General features: G+C 41.9%; 1 protein-coding gene across 5 annotated transcripts in view; it reads right to left on the bottom strand.

Annotated features, from left to right (window-relative positions):
• PDE8B (phosphodiesterase 8B) overlaps nt 1-19,304 on the bottom strand; it is a 222,531-nt gene that overhangs the window by 94,098 nt on the left and 109,129 nt on the right. For all 5 annotated transcript variants that reach the window (XM_012664513.1, XM_012664515.1, XM_012664517.1 and 2 more), the window contains 4 exons: nt 13,027-13,217; nt 9,731-9,790; nt 7,327-7,384; nt 2,146-2,234 (listed from right to left, as the gene is read on the bottom strand). In XM_012664513.1, the coding sequence (XP_012519967.1) occupies nt 2,146-2,234; nt 7,327-7,384; nt 9,731-9,790; nt 13,027-13,217 (398 nt within the window). The remainder of the gene's footprint in view (nt 1-2,145; nt 2,235-7,326; nt 7,385-9,730; nt 9,791-13,026; nt 13,218-19,304) is intronic.

Here is a 19,304-nt window from a genome sequence, read left to right on the forward strand (position 1 = left end):
TTATCAAAAAGTCCCAAAACGATAAATGTTGGTGTGGATGCGGAGAGATAGGAACACTCATACACTGCTGATGGGACTGCAAACTAGTACAACCTCTGTGGAAAGTAATATGCAGCTACCTCAAAGAGCTAAAAGAAGACCTTACCATTTGATCCAGCAATTCCATTACTGGGCATCCACCCAAAGGAAAAAGACATTCCATAAAAAAGATATCTGCACTAGAATGTTTATAGCGGCACAATTCACAATTGCAAAGATGTGGAAACAACCCAAGTGCCCATCAATACACGAGTGGATTAATAAAATGTGGTATGTGTATACCATGGAGTTCTACTCAGCCTCAAAAAACCAAGTGATCTTGCACCTCTTGTATTATCCTGGATAGAGCTGGAGCCCATTCTACTAAGTGAAGTATCACAAGAATGGAAAAACAAGCACCTCTACTCACTGTCAAATTGGTATTAATTGATCAACACTTTATGTGCACATATAGTAATGACATTCATCGGGTGTTGGACAGGTGGGAGTGGGGAAGAGGGGATGGGTATATTCACACCTAATGGGTGCATGTGCACCGTCTGGGGGATGGACATGCTTGAAGCTCTGACTCGGGCGGGGCAAAGGCAATATACGTAACCTAAACGTTTGTACCCATGTAATATACTAAAATCAAAAAAAAGAATAAAAATGTATTTATTGCCACTGAACTTTACACTTAACACAGTAAAGATGGTGAATTAGATATGTATAGTTTACCTCAATTAAAATAAATAAAAAGAAATTGAATACCCTGAATGCTTTCCCAAAGTAAGGAATATACAGAATATATGGGCATGTTACTTTTGTCAATCTGATCACAAGTATGTCTGTTTTCATTTTTTTATCAAAATTTTTTTTTCCTGAATACAAAATTTTAAACACTATACAAAAGCACTTTGATAAATTTGAATTATCCTACAAAATAAAAAGAAAAGTCTTTGGCAGTATTCCTTACCAAAGGCTGTTAAAATACCTGAATTCCCAAGATTTCTGAATTCTCACTGGTTTGAGATTCTTTTTCACCGAAGGAAGTGACTGTTTATGCTCACACCGTTTCTTAGAGCTCTCTATCCACCAAAAAGCGACCTCCTCGACCAGGGTGCACCCTGGGAAAACCTGCTGCAATGGACTTATGCCAATTCATTTCGCTTCCAAGGACAGAGAATTAAGTTTAAAAAGGGTTTTGTCATCTGAATGAAAATACATAATCAAGAAGTATAATCATTACAGTGGGATGCTGTCTTATTTTGTGTTGAGCCTGAAACTGTCCATGACCTCTCGGTTGGCCAGAGAGAGGCCTATGCCAGGGAATTTTCTGGCATCCTACAGCCTGAAGCTGTTGGGGACTGGCCCTTCCCATGTTCCACGGGTGGAGAAGAGCCTGTCTTTCCCAGGTTCTCTGGCTTGAGGAGGAGGGGTTGAAGAAATCAGGGTTCAGAAAGCATGCCAGAGTGGAGCCTGAGCAAAATCAGGCAGGAACGAGGACCCTGATATTCTAAGAGGGTTCAGAAGCAGAACATCCAACAATCCAGCATTCTGGCCAGCTGCCAGACACTAGGAGAATCCCACCCCAGGACTGAGCACCAGGGAGAAGCCTGCTCCCAACGCACTATATACCTGTACAGAGAATTAAAATCAGTTTCTTGAAGATCCTTTTTGCATACTGAGGCCACAAACAGACTTCACGAATTGCTATTGTGGTTACACAGCAATTATAATGGTTAGCATAATAAATATACCCATTGGTTTGCCCTATCTGTAACAATTCAAGTAAAAATTTATAAATATTGAAAGTAAGAAGTAGACAGTAAACCTTAAAGGCTATTCTTAATCTAATTGTGCAAAAAATAAACATTTTCCTAGGCTATAATTTTAAAACATTGTAAATGGTGGAAAATATTGTCAAAAGAAGAAATGCTTTCAATTTATTTCATTATATTAAGGGCCCCCCAGTTTAGATACTGCTGTTTATCAGCTGCCATCACCTTTTTAAAGATTTCCATATCCCTGGGATTCAGCTATGGACCTGTGAACATCAGCCTGTCAACAGATAAGATGTTCTAAAGAATTGTTAACCTTGTGGTACTGTCTTATTTTGCTACGTACCGTAATTTGAACTGTGAGCGAACTTCCCCATGTTCTATTTGAATCAGTTCATTATAGCAAGCAATTATGCTGCTATTCTCCATAAATCTCTGAAAAGAAAGCAAAGATAATACATGAGACATATATAGTTACTTCTTAGAAAGTCAAATAGGGAAATTTCACAGTTGTTCCTACCCCCAGGTAACTCCGTTATATAAGACAGCTAGTAAGTAAGATGAGATGAAATAAAACAGTTGTCAAGGTGTTCAAAACGCTGGTTTAGATGTATGAGAAACAACAGAGCGGGTAACACTGTACATTCAACTCCCTTCATAACAAAGGTGGGACAAACTTCATTATGAATACTCAAGGGTACAAAATGCCTGCCCAATCGTATTAATTACTGAAACATTTTTGCTTTATATTGCACTAATAAAAATAATCTAAAACGCAACATTCAACATACTCAGTGTGTGCCTCACTACCAGTGACCTCTTTCGAAGGGAGAGGCTGCTCTTTGCTTCCTTTCTCATTTTCTGAGTGCCAAATGCAAAGCACTACATGTGACAGGTGATTAAAACTCAGTGAACTCAACAACAAAAGATGAACAACCCAATTAAAAAATAGGCAAAGGACATGAACAGATATTTACTCAAAGAAAATATACAAACAGCCAACAAGCCCAGGAAAAGATGCTCTCTCTGTCATTAGTCATTAAGGAAATGCAAATCAAAAGCACAATGAGATACCAATTCACATCCACTAGAATGTCTATAATTTCTTTAAAAAGGAAAATAAGTGTTGGCGAGGATCTGGAGAATTGGAATCCTTGTACGTTGCTGGCAGGAATGCAAAATGGCTTAGTCACTGGGAAAAAATGTTTGGGGGTTCCTCAAAAAGTTAAACATAGAATTACCATATGACCCAGCAATTCCACTCCAAAGCATATATCCAAAATAACTGAAAAACAGTACTCAAACTAATACTTGTGCATGTATACTCATAGCAGTATTATTCACAATAACCAAAAGGTAGAAACAGCCCAAATGCCCATCAACAGAAGAATGGATAAACAGATTGTATTATAGTATACACATACAATGAAATATCATTCAGCCATAAAACAGGAATGAAATACTGATACATGCTACAACATGCATGAATCTCAAAACGGTATTAAGTGAAAGAATCTAGACACAAATAGGCCACATGTTATATGATTCCACTTGTATGAAACATCTAGAATAGATCAATTCACAGAGCCAGAATGCAGACTGGTGGTTGCGAGGGCTTGGGGGAGGAGGAGGAAGAGGAGACTGCTTAAGGGAACACTGTTTCCATTTGGGGATGATAAAAATGTTTTAGAACTAGACAGAGATGGTGGCTATACAATATTGTGAATATACTAAATGTAACTGAATTGTTCACTTTAAAATGGTTAGTTTTAGTTTTATCTCAATTTTCCAAAGGCTTTCATGTATTTATTTTAGAAAGTTAGCAGATGAATGAACAGATAGATAAGCATATAATGAAGGCGAAGAAAATGCAACACATGTGGTCATTCATCAAAGAACCATTAAGCACCCGCTAATACTGGGCGTGAGCCGCTCTAGCCCAGCACTTGAAGGAAAAGAGGATCTTTTTCACTAACGATCCCAAAGTAATTTGTGTTACATTTCTTATATATCCTATATTATTCAGCGTAGGATATAAAAGAAATCGAGCACTTCTTTTACACGGACATGTCAATTCTTGAGAAATGATAAAATCAGAAAAAAAAAAAAGCAAGTAAAAAAAATAGTAAGGGGATACATTTCAGGATAATTCTACTAAGGAAAGGAAAAATGTCTTATATTTTAATTTATAAAAAATATATACATCATGCAAATCTTTTTAAGCATATATCTGGCCAACGATTAAGTAGAAAGATAACCAAAATTTCAGAGTATTCCAAACTATCAATCATATTCTTTTGCCTCTCAGATAGCTAGACAGGTACAGAAGGAGAACGCCAGGCCCTGCTGGAAGATACATTTTTTAGATTTCCTGCAAGCAAATTAGAGAAAGAATCAATCCCTTTCCCCCTCCTATCTTACAAATACACACACACACACACACACACACACACACACACACACACACACATACTCTCTCTCCCTCTCTCTCTCTTCTACACATCTGGAGTGGATGGCTTTTCCCCGGCTTTCCCTGGGCTTCCACTGTTTTTTGTGGAAGCTGAGAAGCGCTAAGGAAAGAGGGAAAGCCATAAACACACACAGAAGGAAAATACTTTCTCTTTGATTTACAAAGTAAAGATAAACATGGTTAGCTTGAGCTTTTAGATGGATAAAAACTATATATCAGCCAATAAGAGCTCTGAAAGTTGTTACCTTTGCAAAAACATAAAAAACAACTCTGTGATAAAATAAATTTTGAAAATGTTGGGACCAACAGAGTTAGTAGGTTTCCTTCCTACAGGACTTCTCAGAGCATTCAATGTGCTGACATGCAATGCTGCTCATGTGCACTGTGGATGCTCAGGGCTGGGAGGAGGAGGAATCAAGTCTTCACTGATTCCCCAAATTTATTTGACCACAGAAGCCCTTTCTCATGGAATACTTATCACGAGCATTTGGAACACTAGTGTTCTGTCAAACCATTTGGGAAATACTCCGTTAGTGGACCCAATATGGGGTTTGGAGTCAGACAACATGCATTTATCTCGACTTTATCATGAATGTGAGCTCTGGCAAGCTATTCAGTTGTTTTGAGCTTGTTTCCTCCTCTGCAAAAATGGAGAAAACACTGAATCCCTCCTATGTAGATGAGGATTAAGTAAATCATCGGGAACTGGGTCTGACAAATAATAAATCATAGCTCCCCTCTTCCTACTCCACAAGACACCTCTCCAGGGAGAACCGCGTCCTGCAGTTGTGCCCCGGGCGTGCCTGGAACATGGCATTGTATGTGGTCGGAGCTCCATAAACACTTGTAGAATCAAATAAGCATCATTTCAAATAGAAAAGGAGGCACACAAAGTTGATAGAAGAACAGTTGCAACTGTCCTTTGCTGAGATGCTGGTTTCTAAGAGGCTTCGCGTGGACTGAGCATCAATACAGTCGGCCACTTATGCGGAGCTCCAAAGGCTTCAAGGGGAGTTGTTGTGGGATATCTGAAGGCACAATTTGTTCCTGGATCCCCTCTCAGGGACCATAGACCGAAGGGCTGGCCAATTAGCTAGCAACACAGGGCTGAGTTTCAGCAGATGATTTAATACAATCAAAACAACTTGGAGATGGGAAACAACCTCATGGAAGGCAAGAATAACTGGCATATATATTTAGAAAGGTGCTTGGGTAGAGAGTTGCCAAAGACAAGATTTTGTGCAAAAAAGGAAAACAGCCACCTGGAGATCAGCCTTAGCTGATGGGGTGCCACGGTAACTCAGGGAAAGCTGTCATAGGTGCGGCGGGCTTCCCCTGGAAAAAACCCACGCTATAGGGGCACCTGACCTAACTGGTAAATGGCCTCGATCAGAATAACGGGTGGTCCCTGATAGGGACTGTTCCTCATGCCCCCACCAAGGGTTTCATTCACTGTGGCTGACTGCACAACTCAATAACATATCTGGACAGAGAGAAACGAAATCTTCCAGAGGAGCAGGGACAGGCTGCAAAATGCATAAAAAAGAAACAGTGGAACTTTCGTTAAATTCTCTTAAATAGCATTTGCACCCAAAGAGTGTTAACAGTTTCTCCCAGGCTTTCCTGTGAGCAAATGTGCAATCTCAAAGCCCTCCAGACAAGATGCTATCGCTTCAAATGACACCAGTCTCTAAATCAACTGGAGGCAGATCACTGAACTCAAAGCAGAATTCCAAAAGGAAACTCAACAGCACTTACATGGGTACTAATTGCTAAAACCTATCGTGTGTCATGGCCATTCTCCAATCATCCCCCAAGTAATGAGGAAAACCTACATCCTCACACTCCAAGAGGTCCTCACTCAGATTCGAAAAGGACAGCATCGCGATGGAAGAGGGGTGGTCAGTATCACACCTAGATCTATGAAGACTGTGCATATTTTAGAGTTATTTCTGAGAAAACGGGCGAGTAAAGAAAATAAGTCTCAGCCACACAGCTTCTGTGCCAACTTCCCTTTTGCAACTCTCCATTCCAAAACTCAGAAGCATTGTCTTATGCATTGTCATTAAGACTCAGCACGTAACAATAGCTTTCAGAACCAAATGGCAACCTTTGTGAGAAGAGACAGAGGAGAGGAAGGTGTTAGGAGAGTGAGGAGTATTGCTAGCCAGAAACATTCATTTCTGTTACACACTGTGAACCACGACACCACCTGGAATCTTTCCTACAGCACTGCTCCTTCCACACTGAGGCATAGCAAAGCACAGAACGACTGCATCACAAAGGTAGTTTCTACTTCTATAACCAAGAGGAATATATTTTTTTTAAGCGCAGGGTAGCAAAGCACCATTACTTAATGCACTCAGTGAATGCATTAAGTGCATTGTGAATGCGAATATTCACAATTCACAAGACAAGGCACTATCCTATTTTTGAAGGAATACATCACACCATCTGAGAGTCAGATTGCTATCAAAAGACCTTGAGATACTGGGTAAGCCTAGTTATTTTGTTTGTTAGTATGTCTCTTTGGAGTAATCAATCTTAATCTTCAAGTTGCTTATTAGTGTTCTTCATGTAGTTGTCACTCAAAGAATTTTCCTTTGCTGATGTTAATGGTTTAAGCCAGGGGTTCACAGGATGCCATTGTCACCATGGGCCTGTCCCTAGGGTGTAAGCTCTGGCCAGCCCTGGGGAATAGAATCCTGGGTGCCAATTTGGTGGACTTATCTATATATAATCACACGCATATTAAGTCTAATTGACTGAACTTATTTAAATTGGATTACTTTGGGACTACAGAATTTTGATCTGATTTAATAAGATGTATTTTCATGTCATTACATATCTGTTGCTAAGATATATGGAGAAAAAGGCAAAAAGCTGGACTAGCAGTTGCTCATTACTCTCCCATGAGAACACAGTTAAGTCCTTTTCCTAGCAGTCCTGTGCTGATTCCCTCAACAGTTTTCTGTGGCTGTTTTGCTCAGCTGATGTGGGAGAGTCAGGGCTCAGGCGCCTGCACCTGAGAGAGGGGCCGGCTGGTCTTGTACGTACCCTGTTGAAGCCTGCGTGGAGGAGAGGAAGAACTGAGGCCTCTTCGTGGTCATCCGATCTGCAGCAAAGCAGAAAATGTGGTCACTCAGCAGATACAAACCAGGACTCCTCACACTGAAACACGGAGAGAGAGCAATGAGGCCATGCAGCGTTAGCTCTAAGAGGGGCTTCCTGACCAGCACGTGCCCCCGGGGCACGCCTGCCTTCAGGGACACACCCCACCTCTGCCTGCCAGACACAAAAAGAACAAAAATGGAAAAAACTCTGGCAGTGTGCCTGGAAGTGTCACCCCTGGTACACGAGTGGCCCTCTCCAACTCTGGGCTGCCCTTTGGGGTTAGGGAAAATGTATGGGAGCAGTCCCATAAAGGGACACATGAGGTACACTGCTAATCCTGAGACCACTGGCCCCTGTGCTGTCCCAAAATTTTCTGGAAGCATAACTCCCACCCAAGAACTCGCCGGGTGCAACTCTCAGTGTGAGGAAGACAGCAGCATTACAGGCTACGGGATCCCACAGCCAAACGGAAAGTGCCAGCAGGAACGCAGAGTTAGAAGGGAAGAAGAGAAAACAAAAATGGGTAATTGTCACTCATTTCACAAGAGAGTTTCCTACAGTGAGCCCTCAGTTGGGTGTCAGGACTTCAGTCTGAGTACAAGGTAGGGGTGAGGGTCAGCTTGTCATGAAGACACCGTCACTGTTGAGAGGGAAACAGTGTCCTGAGACAGCCAGCAAGTAACAGCGGGTACACACCCTGAAAAGCAGGGAGGAAAAACGGAATAGAAGGGATTGGGTGATAATGCAGATAGAAACAGGAAGAGAAACCCTGAGCTTAGCTGGGCATTACCATTAGCTGATTCCTGCCCTGCGGGGAAAAGCTGACCAACCTACTCCCTTCTTTCCCTTAGGAATGCAAGGTTCTACCTTCTCTCTATAAGTGGTGGGGTGGTGGTGGGGGGGGGAGGGTTCCAAAGGCACTAATAATGTTCTATTTCTTAAGCTGGGTGACACAGACATAGGCGCTCATTTTATTATTGCTCTCTCTGTATGAAATATTTTATAATGAAAAACAGAAAAAACAGGTGAAAATCATAACAAAAAAGTCACAGTAAAGCATTATTTGTCAAGGACGAGTAAACATTGTTGCTATATGAATAGGAACAAAAAGTGTTTTTTCTTGGGCCCATGGAATAAGCCAGGCTTGGGAAAATTGCCGTGTGGCCTGGTACATTTCTGGTATCCATGTTCGAGACTGCAAGACCCTGTCCAGATCTCAGGGTGCAGAACATAACCGTGAGAAAGATGGTTGAAGGAGGCCGATATCACATCTCAGTTCCCCTCTCTCATTCCCCTCGGCTCTTACCACCTACCAGAATGGCAAGGTGTAAGGAAACAATGAGGACAATTTCTTCACTTTTTTTGGAGCACAGCCCATGGTAGGTGTCACAGTGAAGAGACACGGCTCCTAAGAAGAGACTCCAGCACTAGTCCGTAAGTAGGAGTCTTTGGTAAGGGCAAGATTTGGAAGCCATGATCTCCTGCAGTCCCCGTACGGCTTTGGACTGAAGTATTTCAGTCTCCCCCGGCCAGGTTTGTCTAGGGGGAGCCCTACGCTTTCTTGTCTGAATTCGTGGCCACAGAATCTGTGCCAAATGCCCCAGTGAGGCCGAGTCCAACAGGTCCTGAGCCCTAATTAAGGTCTTATTCTCTCTGAAGCTAATGACAGCCATTAAGTGACTACAACAAATTTTGTTGCTTGCCAAGATTCCCACCACTGCGGCTTGTACAAACAACTTTTCTTCCTGTGGGCTCCTTCATTGTAAGTGCTGGCCGTTTCAGACGATAAAGCCGGCAGAGCCGTTTCTCGCCCCCTAGTCTCACTGCACCTACACAGCTCAGTCCCTCTTCTTCACCTTCCGACACTGGCATAAACCCACTACTGTCCTGTTTCTGGCCACATAACCATCCCAACGGCAACTTCACAAACCTTTCCTTGTAGTGGATTTAGTACCTCCTTGTTCTCATGCTTGAACATGAAGAAAATTTGTTTTTTCTTAAATGAAAAACAAGCATAGCCCATCTCTTTGCTTCAAAGAGAAAAGATAAAGTGGAACAATATTCTCTCCAGACCTCCTCCTCCTCAAATTTTCCATTCATTTCTGGCAGATGACGAGCAAACTTTTTTTCCTGAGGTGTGTGAGTATGTGCTAACGGCAATTATAGATGACAGAGAGAAAAACCTAAATATTTCCAGGAACTTGTGAAATAAACCCCCCAAAGCAAGATTTAAAGTTGATGTTCGAGACGTGCCCATTACTTTGCTAGCTCAAAAACTGGATTACATCAGGCAAATGTTTCAGAGTGAGCAGTACTACTCCCAGCCGGGGACGGGAGGTGAGCTTACGCTTGTGAAACCACTGCGAGGATCACCGTGTGCTCGGAGGGATTTGTGGCCCGGATTGACCTGCAATGAGAAGACTCCAAGTCAAAGAAGGTGATCTGGGCTTTGTTAACATAAAATGAATGTGGAACTTCTTCACATTGAAAATGGCACAAAATCAAATCTTTCTCTAAAGAAAAGGTCTCAAGACACGTGGAAGACAACAAAGAAAGATGCCCTTGTGGATTAGGACAATCTCTTCACTTTAAAAAAAAAAAAAAAAGTTTTTGAACTTCTAGGCAATTATCCAACAGGCCAGACCTGCCAATTTTCCACTTCAAAAATTGGCAAATTCCACTTAAATTCCATGGTTTTTTTTTAAATTGAAATTCCATTCTGCAAAAAAATTGGCAGTTCTACAAGCCTCTTCTTATCAGTTTGTACCTGGGGGAGCTAATCGGGTTGGATCTTTTTCCTTTTAAAATAGTAGGCAGTTCAGAAAGTTGACCTTATAATAAAAATTAAAACATTTGCTGGCAGCTGGATGTACAAATGCAGGTTGAAGCCTATTAAAGATAGTACAAAGAGCCACCCAAATTCTTCATTCCTAGTTGTTTGTGCTTGAATACTTTAAACAACTCAATCATCAGCTGCAGATGAGAAATGTTGCAATATGGTGACTATCACTGTCTAATAATATTTGTTGTACTAGAGCCACCTGTATATTGTAAATTTATTCCCTAGGAATTAAACAGGATGAGAACACATAAGGATATGGAGTGTTGAGGGCTGGGAATCTTCTCAGAAGAGGGGCTGTGCTATAGCTGATTCTGGCCTAACCTGTTCAGGGGGTTGTCAATTGAACAAGTGTAATAAAGGGCTGTACACTTGCAGCGTGGTGCAAACCCACATGCTTGTTTTCATCTACTTCCTAGGTCCGGCCTCTGTGTATTTTGAGCTCCCTCAGAAGGGAACCACCATCTCTAGGAACAGAATCACTCCTGAGAAATTTGTGAAACAACATGTGTTTGTTTTTCTCTCTAGCTATGGACATTTCTGCTCCTCTCCATTTTAACCTGTTTGCACTATTGCTCCCCCAGGGACAGCCCCGGCTCATGCTGCTTCATCCTTTTCAACTCCAAAATTTCCTGACTTTTCTCAAAATGTACTTTCTCCATGTCCTATTCCTTGAGACCTCACTCTGTGTGGGTGGAAGGCTCACAGTGATCGGCTGCCATATTTTCCCAGGAAGTGAGGTCTCCCCTTGTGAATAAATGACACGTGAAAGAGCTCCTTTGGGGAGAATGCCGCAATTCACGGTGCAGGGGCGGGGGATGGCGGGTAAGTCAACACTCCTCTCATGCTGGCACAGGCTACTCCCATCTAGCTACCCCACAGGGGCTGGTCCTGCTAAGGTGAAGCTACTCTTATTAATATTTTACACTTAGTAGCCTCCTGATATTCAGCAGAAACACCAGTTAGCACCTAATGAAGAAGATACACCATGTTTCAGAGGCATGCTCTGGTCTCTGCGGACACACTGTTAAGCACTTCTCACCTTCCCTCAGCCGCTCCCACCTCAGTGAGGCGGCAGGACAGACTGCTGGGCTGCGTTCTAAGGGATGACTCTGGAGCTTCAGGCATGTCATGAGCATACTGGGCCATGACATGCCGTCCCTTGGTTTCCTTCAGGATTGGCCTCTGTTGTTTGGGTTGCTTCCTGCCGCGTGCCTCTTCCCTCTCATCCCTCCAAAGGAGGGGATTCACGGGGACCTGAGGGTAGGTGGACTGGGGTCCGCGGACACACGTTAGGCTTAAGTCTACTCCTAGCTCAAAGGCCAGGGATCTAGGGCCACAGATGACAATAAAGAATGCACATCTGCCAGGAGTGTGTCCCCCGCCCCTCTCCCTGGGGAACGCGTGCTGGCAGTCAAGCACTCAGAACCTGGCCACCCTCAACACGACCAGCAGTGGTCAGTAAACACACTGCCAGATGCACACGTCTGCCTTCTGAACTGCAGCCATCCCTTTATTTTTCGGTGCAGCTAAGAGAGAAGTACGTTTGTTAGAAAACAAAATTCTATCTCTTTATGTTCAAAGAAGAATGTAAAGCTTATCTGCTAAATAGGGCCTTTGCCTGAACTAAAAGATTTCTTATTAATTTTTTCTGTACGACTAAAGCTTGTCTTAACTCATTCCACGTATGAAAAAGGATTGTGGGATTTCTACTACAAACCCAAGTAAGAAAAAGTGAGTGGAGGCCAAGAAAAATCAGACATACGTAGTTATACAGGATCCAATTCTACCCTGAAAATCATTTAAAAAATATTTCTTCATACTAAAAATAGCATCCAAATACTTTATATGTATATTTATATATATTATTAAATAGGAAAATATTTTTATTCAGAAAGATGAGGTTATTTGAGACCACTAAAACATTTTAAAAACAGGTACTTCAGAAAAATTCTTCTTTGGGAAACTGAAAATCATTAAAGACTAGCAGAGTGATCCCTATGATAAGAAACTTCTCTTAATCCATTAATTTCCTGTCAGGGTACCAAAGGTTCTCAGAAACCATTTCCCCACCTTCCATTTCACCTACTAATATTCAAGAAAATTCCAGCTCTACATGCAATTGGACTCTGTCCTGGTCTAGCATTTAATTAGTGACCTCTTCCTGTCTAGCTTCAAAGCATTCCACTTCTGCTAAATGAATCAGTTCATCCAGAGCTAACTCTCATGACTGTGCATTTATTTATGAACAGGCCTGTGCTTCCTCCCCAGAGCGCAAGCATTTCTGTAAACAAGCCAGGGGTTTGGGTCCCTGGAAGGTTTGCTGCTGCTGCAAAGTGGCTGCCTTCGCTCCATGACTGGGAAGCCTCTTGTGGGATCCACCCATCTGTGTCAGGCAGAAGAAAATTTATATTTCACACATTTCTGATGTTCACTTTGGGATAGAATAATGAAGATTAAAATAGCTGGTTTAAATCCAAACCATATCTGTGTAATGAGAACTGTGTGAATTTTAATGTGTTTTATGAGCAATGCACAGGGTGGGGGGAATACCCTGAAGTTTCCAGGGGAGCCTAGCTCACACCTCTAAATTTAGTGCAACTCAAATGTGGAAAAATGGGAGAGGAGAGATAAATCCATAGGAAGGAGCTATAGCTTTCATCATAGAAATCTGTATAGACTACTTAGGAACATTAACACATGTTTTAGAAGTATTTCAGATAGAACTAAGGACATCTATAAATGAAGTTCATTTTAAGCTGTTAAGTAAACATTTATGAAGCATATTAAATTAGGGAAGGTACCTGCACACTGCTTCTGCATCAAAGGTCCGAGTCTGTCTGTGATCAATGACAATAATTTCATGATGCTTATCAAGAAAGCATTCAAGGGCTGACTCCGGAGTCCGAGCAATATTGCATCTATAACCAGCTCTGTCACAGGCCCACCAGAAGCCATCACTCTGACTATCTTCCTTTGCAAAGATCAGCAAAACCTGAAACACAACGAAAAGAGAATCTTGACAGAAATCCTCCTCCTCAGAGACTGTATTCAAACAGGCCTATGGTATACTGGTCACGAATGGAGGGAAGCCACGTGGGTTCAAATCCCAGCCCCTCCGGTTAGTTACTTGGTCTTTGAACAAGTTTTTTTTTTTTTTTTATCTCTTTGGCCTGTAATTTCTGCCATGAGATGGGATAAGAAAGTGCCATATAAGCTAATTGTGAGAACTGAATGAGCACAGGATAGGTGCTCGGTCACTCTGGTGGTAGCTGTTATTTACTACTACAAGTATTTTTAATTTCCTAATCAGCTTTGTTTTTAAGTAAGATAAGCAATAAAATTATTAACAGGATAATTAACACAGGTTAGATTATGGTTCACATATACAGTACATGTATTTGGTTCCAGTGCAAGTGGCATTTGCCTTGAAGTCCCTGGAGGCCACCTCTCTGAACTTAGCACTAAAATACCTGTAGAGACATAGGGAAGTAACGGAACTCAAAACAACCTCAAAAACAAATTCCAACACCCAATCCTTGCCAGAATCTAGAAAGAATGATCATGAAATACGAAGCTGATGGAGATACACTGAGGAAAATTCGCCTCTATTTGCCTCACTGGGAAGCAGCCCCACCCGCAGGAAAGAAGGTGGCAATATTTTATGCAACTTTCCCCTCATCACCCGTTGGGCTCAAGAGCCCAGATTCTCTGTCAGCTCGAAAGCCAGAGACAGCCTCGCCACCACTGAGCTTCTTTATTTATTTATGGTCTGTCTTCCTCACCACAGAATTAAGCTTCAGGAGAGCAAGGACTCGTCGCCTGTCCCATTCCCAGCTGTACTGCCCGTGCCCATCACCCGCCTGGCACTTACTAGCTGCTCGGTAAATATTTGAGGGGTGAAAGAGAAACTACTTATGGGGTTTTCTGAGAAATGTAAGAGGGATTTACTATTAATAGAAGATTACCTCCCAGCAATAGGTCTAATAAGAAAAACCTATAATAATCTCAAGATATTGATGAAGCATTTAATATTCTTTCTTCCACATCCACTTTTTGTCTAAACAATTAAAAATAGAAGGGTAGTTTCTCAACAGGAAGACCTTTTAAGCCAATAGTCAATATCATTTGTCATGGTGAAATAACAAATGTGTTTCATTTAAAATCAGAAACAAGCCAAATTATCCAACCATTACCATTCATTTGAAACATATTTTATTAATTGAAAAATTACAAATATATAGAAAAGTGAAAACAATAATATAATGAATCTCACGTACCCATCACCCAGCTCTAGCAATAACCAACTCCTGGCCAACCTGAGTCCATCACTCTCCCTACGGACTTTCCCAACACTTGTATTAGATTGTGGCAAATTCAAACATCTTATTTCATTCATATGCTTTTGTGAAAGATAATGACTCTTTTTTAAAAGAACAAAACCACAATACCATTTCATACCTAAACTTCCCCAATAATTCCTTAAATAAATATCTGAATGTATCATAATGCTATTTGTTTTATACTTTGTTGGAATTATTTCTTGTTTTCTCAAATGCTGCGTTTCCAGGAGAGAAATAATATACTTTTCAGCATGATTCTGACATTTTCTTCTTAGTCTGTGGCTTAAAATCACACGCCAGGAACACCTGAGGCTGCCATGCTGGCCAAGGCTCACCCTGGCCAGAGACTGTCACTCTTCAGCCTAGGATGCTCCCAAAACCTCCAGCCAGAGCTCCTTCTAGGAAGAAATGGGAGGTGGCTCTCCTAGGAGAAGTGAACGGCACAGCCATGTGGATTTTGATAATGAAAAGAAAGCCTTCAAACCAAACTATTAGTAAGAGAGCCACAATAAGAAAAATCAGGTAGGATACCACAATAAGAAAAATCAGGTAGGATAAACTGGTTGGTGCAAAAAGTCAACAGCCCTTCACTTGGGGTAGTAGTGGTGTTAACATGAGAAACTCAATGTGCAGAGCCTAGAAGTCAGAAAAGGTGAATAAACTTGTGTCTCATCTGTCTGGCTGAAATATGAATTTCTAAATCAGAATCTTAACAATGTGTATATCACTGCTGCCATTATGTCTCAATATTTGACTAATACAGTAAGACCACAACTCTATTCTCCTGTTGGATGTTGCTACAGACATCACTAGTTTTTAAAAACACCGTTTTTAACTACTTAGGGTATGCTGAAGAACAAAATAAGGAGTCCTTGCACTGCAGTGGCAGACAGACAAACAATAAACAACAGGCATATTACGTAAGCACATTCGATGGAATGTTAGTAAGTGACGCGTGCTATGTAAAAAGCAGCAGCGCAGAGCGAGGGCTCAGGAGCGGGCGTGGTGGCCGTGTAAGCAGGCGGCCAGGGTAGGCCTCGTGCAGACAGGTGAGCAAAAGCCTGAAGGGAACAGAAACGAAAGTCCAGTCTGAAGGAAAAGCACTCCAGATAGACTGCCATAAGCCCCTGCTGTGTGCCGGATGTGTTCACGGGACTGCAAGGGAGCCAGTGTGACCCGGGGGGAGGTGGGAGGCCAGGAGGGTGAGAGAAAGTCAAGTTCACGGCAGAAGGCTGTGACACGGTAAGGCTTCCCAAGCCATTTGAAGGACTTAAAAAACTGGATTTCACATGGAAACTTACAAACTGATTGAACGTGGGAAGTTGTATTAATTGCACCTTTTTATTTTCTATGTTTCTGATGCTTTGCCATCTCGGGCTTTGCTGACACCAGGAGGACTGCCCCTCCCAGGGTTAGCTAATTCCTAGAGAGAGCAAATAACTCTCCAGGGATCACACCTTTCATATGCAAACCAACCAATCCAGAGCCCATGCCCCAACCACCTTCTTTGGCTCTTACACTCTGGGCTACAAGCCCCCTACCCTAATCACCCCAGGGCCGGGCACCAGACAACTACAAGCCGCCTCCCAGATCCCCCCTGAAATTATATAGACTAGCCAATCCTAAACCTGCTTACCCTACCTCTCCTAATCCTTCCCATGGAAACCATAGAAAAGGCTCTTGCCCATGTTTCCCCACCTCCCTCTGCCTCCTGACAGACACTGGCGCTACCATGTGGCCCTGTGTGGCAGGGTGTACCCTCTTCTCTTAAGAACTGTAACTGTTTTTTCAATGGCAGTTGTCCCCTGAACTGTTGGGCCTTACCACACCTGAATAATAAAATCTACATTGAAAAAATGGAGTACCTATATTATAAAAGCACTCACTAGAGAATTTCTTTGGATAGTATGTAGAATGCTTTCCATTTATAAAAATTAATTTAGAAAGACTACTTTTCAATTCCTAAGCAAAGTGAAAACCTATGGGAATAAAAAATACACACTTTAGAGTGAAACACTGTAGTAATCACCTTTTTAAAATACCTGCTTAGCTCTGGAAAATTATACCTTCTCCAGGAAAGTGGTGGATCCAAGTTACCAGGATTGGACTCTTTGTCTCCATCTCCCAGGCTATAGTTGGGCTAATGATATTCTGTTTCTAGGAATTTAGAATTTGAACAGAGAGACACAGAGGCTGGGAACTGGGACCCATGGCCCATTAACAGTAGAGATATTAAAGGAAGAACTTTAAACTCCCACTGTCAAAGGGCTCAGAGATGGCCCACTGATGTCCTTCCCAAGCCATGGCTTTTCTACTCTTCCTTGGATTCTGGGAAAAAATACAAAACTGCACTATCTTTCTAATATATTTCTTATTCATTTATCTACCTTTTTTTTAACATAAGGCAGCTATTACTTGCAACCAAAAAAATGTAAAGCAATACAGTCTGTCTTCAGCTTTAATAGTCTATATCAGTATTGACAGTTTCTTTGTTAGACATGGCCATTTGTTAATATTTATTAATCATTCACTGAAGTTAATACATGACTGACTCATACAAAAGATTTTGCAAAACATATTTCTGAAAAAAAATCATTAATGGCCTATAACAGAACTTGATTTGTTAAGAGTAAAAGCAAACTGATCCCTGTGCTTGCTCTAAATAATATGCTCCACATTCACTCAAAGAATATTTATTGATGACTTAACATGTAAGATGATAAGAACTGGGAATAAAAAGATGACAGAGATACCCACAGGCCAGTCTCTGCCCCTAAGACCCCAGCCAGGGAGAGAGTCAGGGAAGCAGATTAATTACAGTAGATGCACTAATACGGGTGACCACAGACAGAGCACGGGCAGGAACCCCGACACAGGGGAACAAGCAGAAGGAAGTAGTTTTGTCACATCAATCTCACTGTACTGTTGTAAACACAGCAAAGAGCAGAAGATGAAGAAATAATCAAGGTTGAAGCCGGGAACAATGAAGAAACATCTTTCTACAGCAGAGCTCGGCCACCTTGGCTTCTGTCCAGATACAGGCCACAATGACCAGCAATCCTCACTTCGCGTGGTAGAGCCAGACCATAAAAATGATCATGCAAAGCCATCTTAACAAACAATGGCAAAATTATGATTGCTCTGTGACCTTTAAAGATTTTTGTCAAAATGCTGAAAACTTTCTTACTGCTAGTTACAAATATATAGGGAAATGAAAAAATGTAAAACCAGTATTTGTTTAGTACACTGTAATCAAAAGCATTAGAAACACTGAGGATTAAAATATTTTATTTCTTCCTAAAAACCTTATCAAGAGTAGTTTGAACAGTGCTTGCCACCTTCTTCTTGTCATGTAAATGGCAACATGGAGTGAGCATCTTTTCTCTGCCTTTGTGAATTGTCACATTCCCAAGTTGGGATCAGCTGTCAACATTTTATCCTCAGTGCTTTCCATGTCATGCACTATCCCCAGGGTTCCTTTCACTAACGTGAAGTTTTCTTGCTGGCCTCACTTCCTCTGAACATCTTCACCCTCTCCGTCACAAGCACCATCCTCTTTGATGTCGGTAAGCTGGCATTCACCAACGTGTCTAGAATCTCTCCAAGGGAGCAGCCCCAGCATTCCCACAGCTATTTCTCCTCCGCCTACCTTTGATTCACATTTCACTTACAGCAGTATCACTTTCCATTCCTTCACCGCACTTCCATCTTTGTTGGCTCATTCCTTCTTTCGATGATCTATTTTTGTGTTATGTCACGTGGGTTTGTCACGGAGAAACAGGAGGCAACACAACTATGTGCTTTGCTGTCTGTACTTATGCCAAATGACAGACAGGCAGAGACCAACCACAGAGACTTTTTAAAAAAAGTGATTGGTTACTGACGATGCTGCACATTTATTATTTACATAGTGATTGGTGGACCAGAGAGCCAGCTGCAAGGTTTGTACTCTAGCATTTATTCATAGTTAAAACACTGATGTAACTGTAATCTGAAACATGTTGTTGGGGGTCTGGTGTTATTTAATGAAACTGTGGAATTTGCACACCTTGGAACTGGGCAAAATGAGGGCCACCTGCACTGCTTTTCAAAAGGAACTATTAATATTATACGAAGACCTCAAACTGCCATGCAGGGCCTCCCTCAGTCTCCAAGAATGCTACCTAAATCTTCTTAGAGCCACAAAGTTTAATTCATCTTTCATCCAGGGTTAGGAGGATGAAATGAAGGCTGACCCAAGGCAGGGTTGACCCAGGGCAGAGTCAAGAGAGTGAAGTGGAGGTCCTTGTGCCAGAAGCTGCAGCAGAGAGACATATGGGCTGCCAGTTACCTGAGGGGTTCCCAGTGGCAATGACAGGAGCAGGGGCCACAGCTCTTGTGAGTTCTCAGAGCAGGAAGGGACTCTGAGAATAATCCATTCAACCACCATCCAACAGATAAGGACAGTGACTTCCCCAAAGCAAAGCAGCGGCAGAGCTGGAACCCACATCTCCCAACACCTCCTTCAGCAATCTCTCCCCAGGTCCGTTGAAGTCACCTTGCTTTGCTGGAAATCCTTGTGACTATTCCTTTTACAGGTTTTATCAAGAAAGAGGTGAAAAATATCTTTCTGAGGATAGCAATAATCTGTCTTTGATAGCTAAATCAGAATGAAACCATTTTCTCTGGTGAATGCTAATTATGAAAAAGATGAAAACAAAACTAAACTTTTCCCTAACTTGAAGAAGGCAATTTAATTG

This window comes from Propithecus coquereli, unplaced genomic scaffold (genome assembly GCF_000956105.1).
Source record: "Propithecus coquereli isolate 6110/MARCELLA unplaced genomic scaffold, Pcoq_1.0 Scaffold9, whole genome shotgun sequence".
NCBI lineage: Eukaryota > Metazoa > Chordata > Mammalia > Primates > Indriidae > Propithecus > Propithecus coquereli.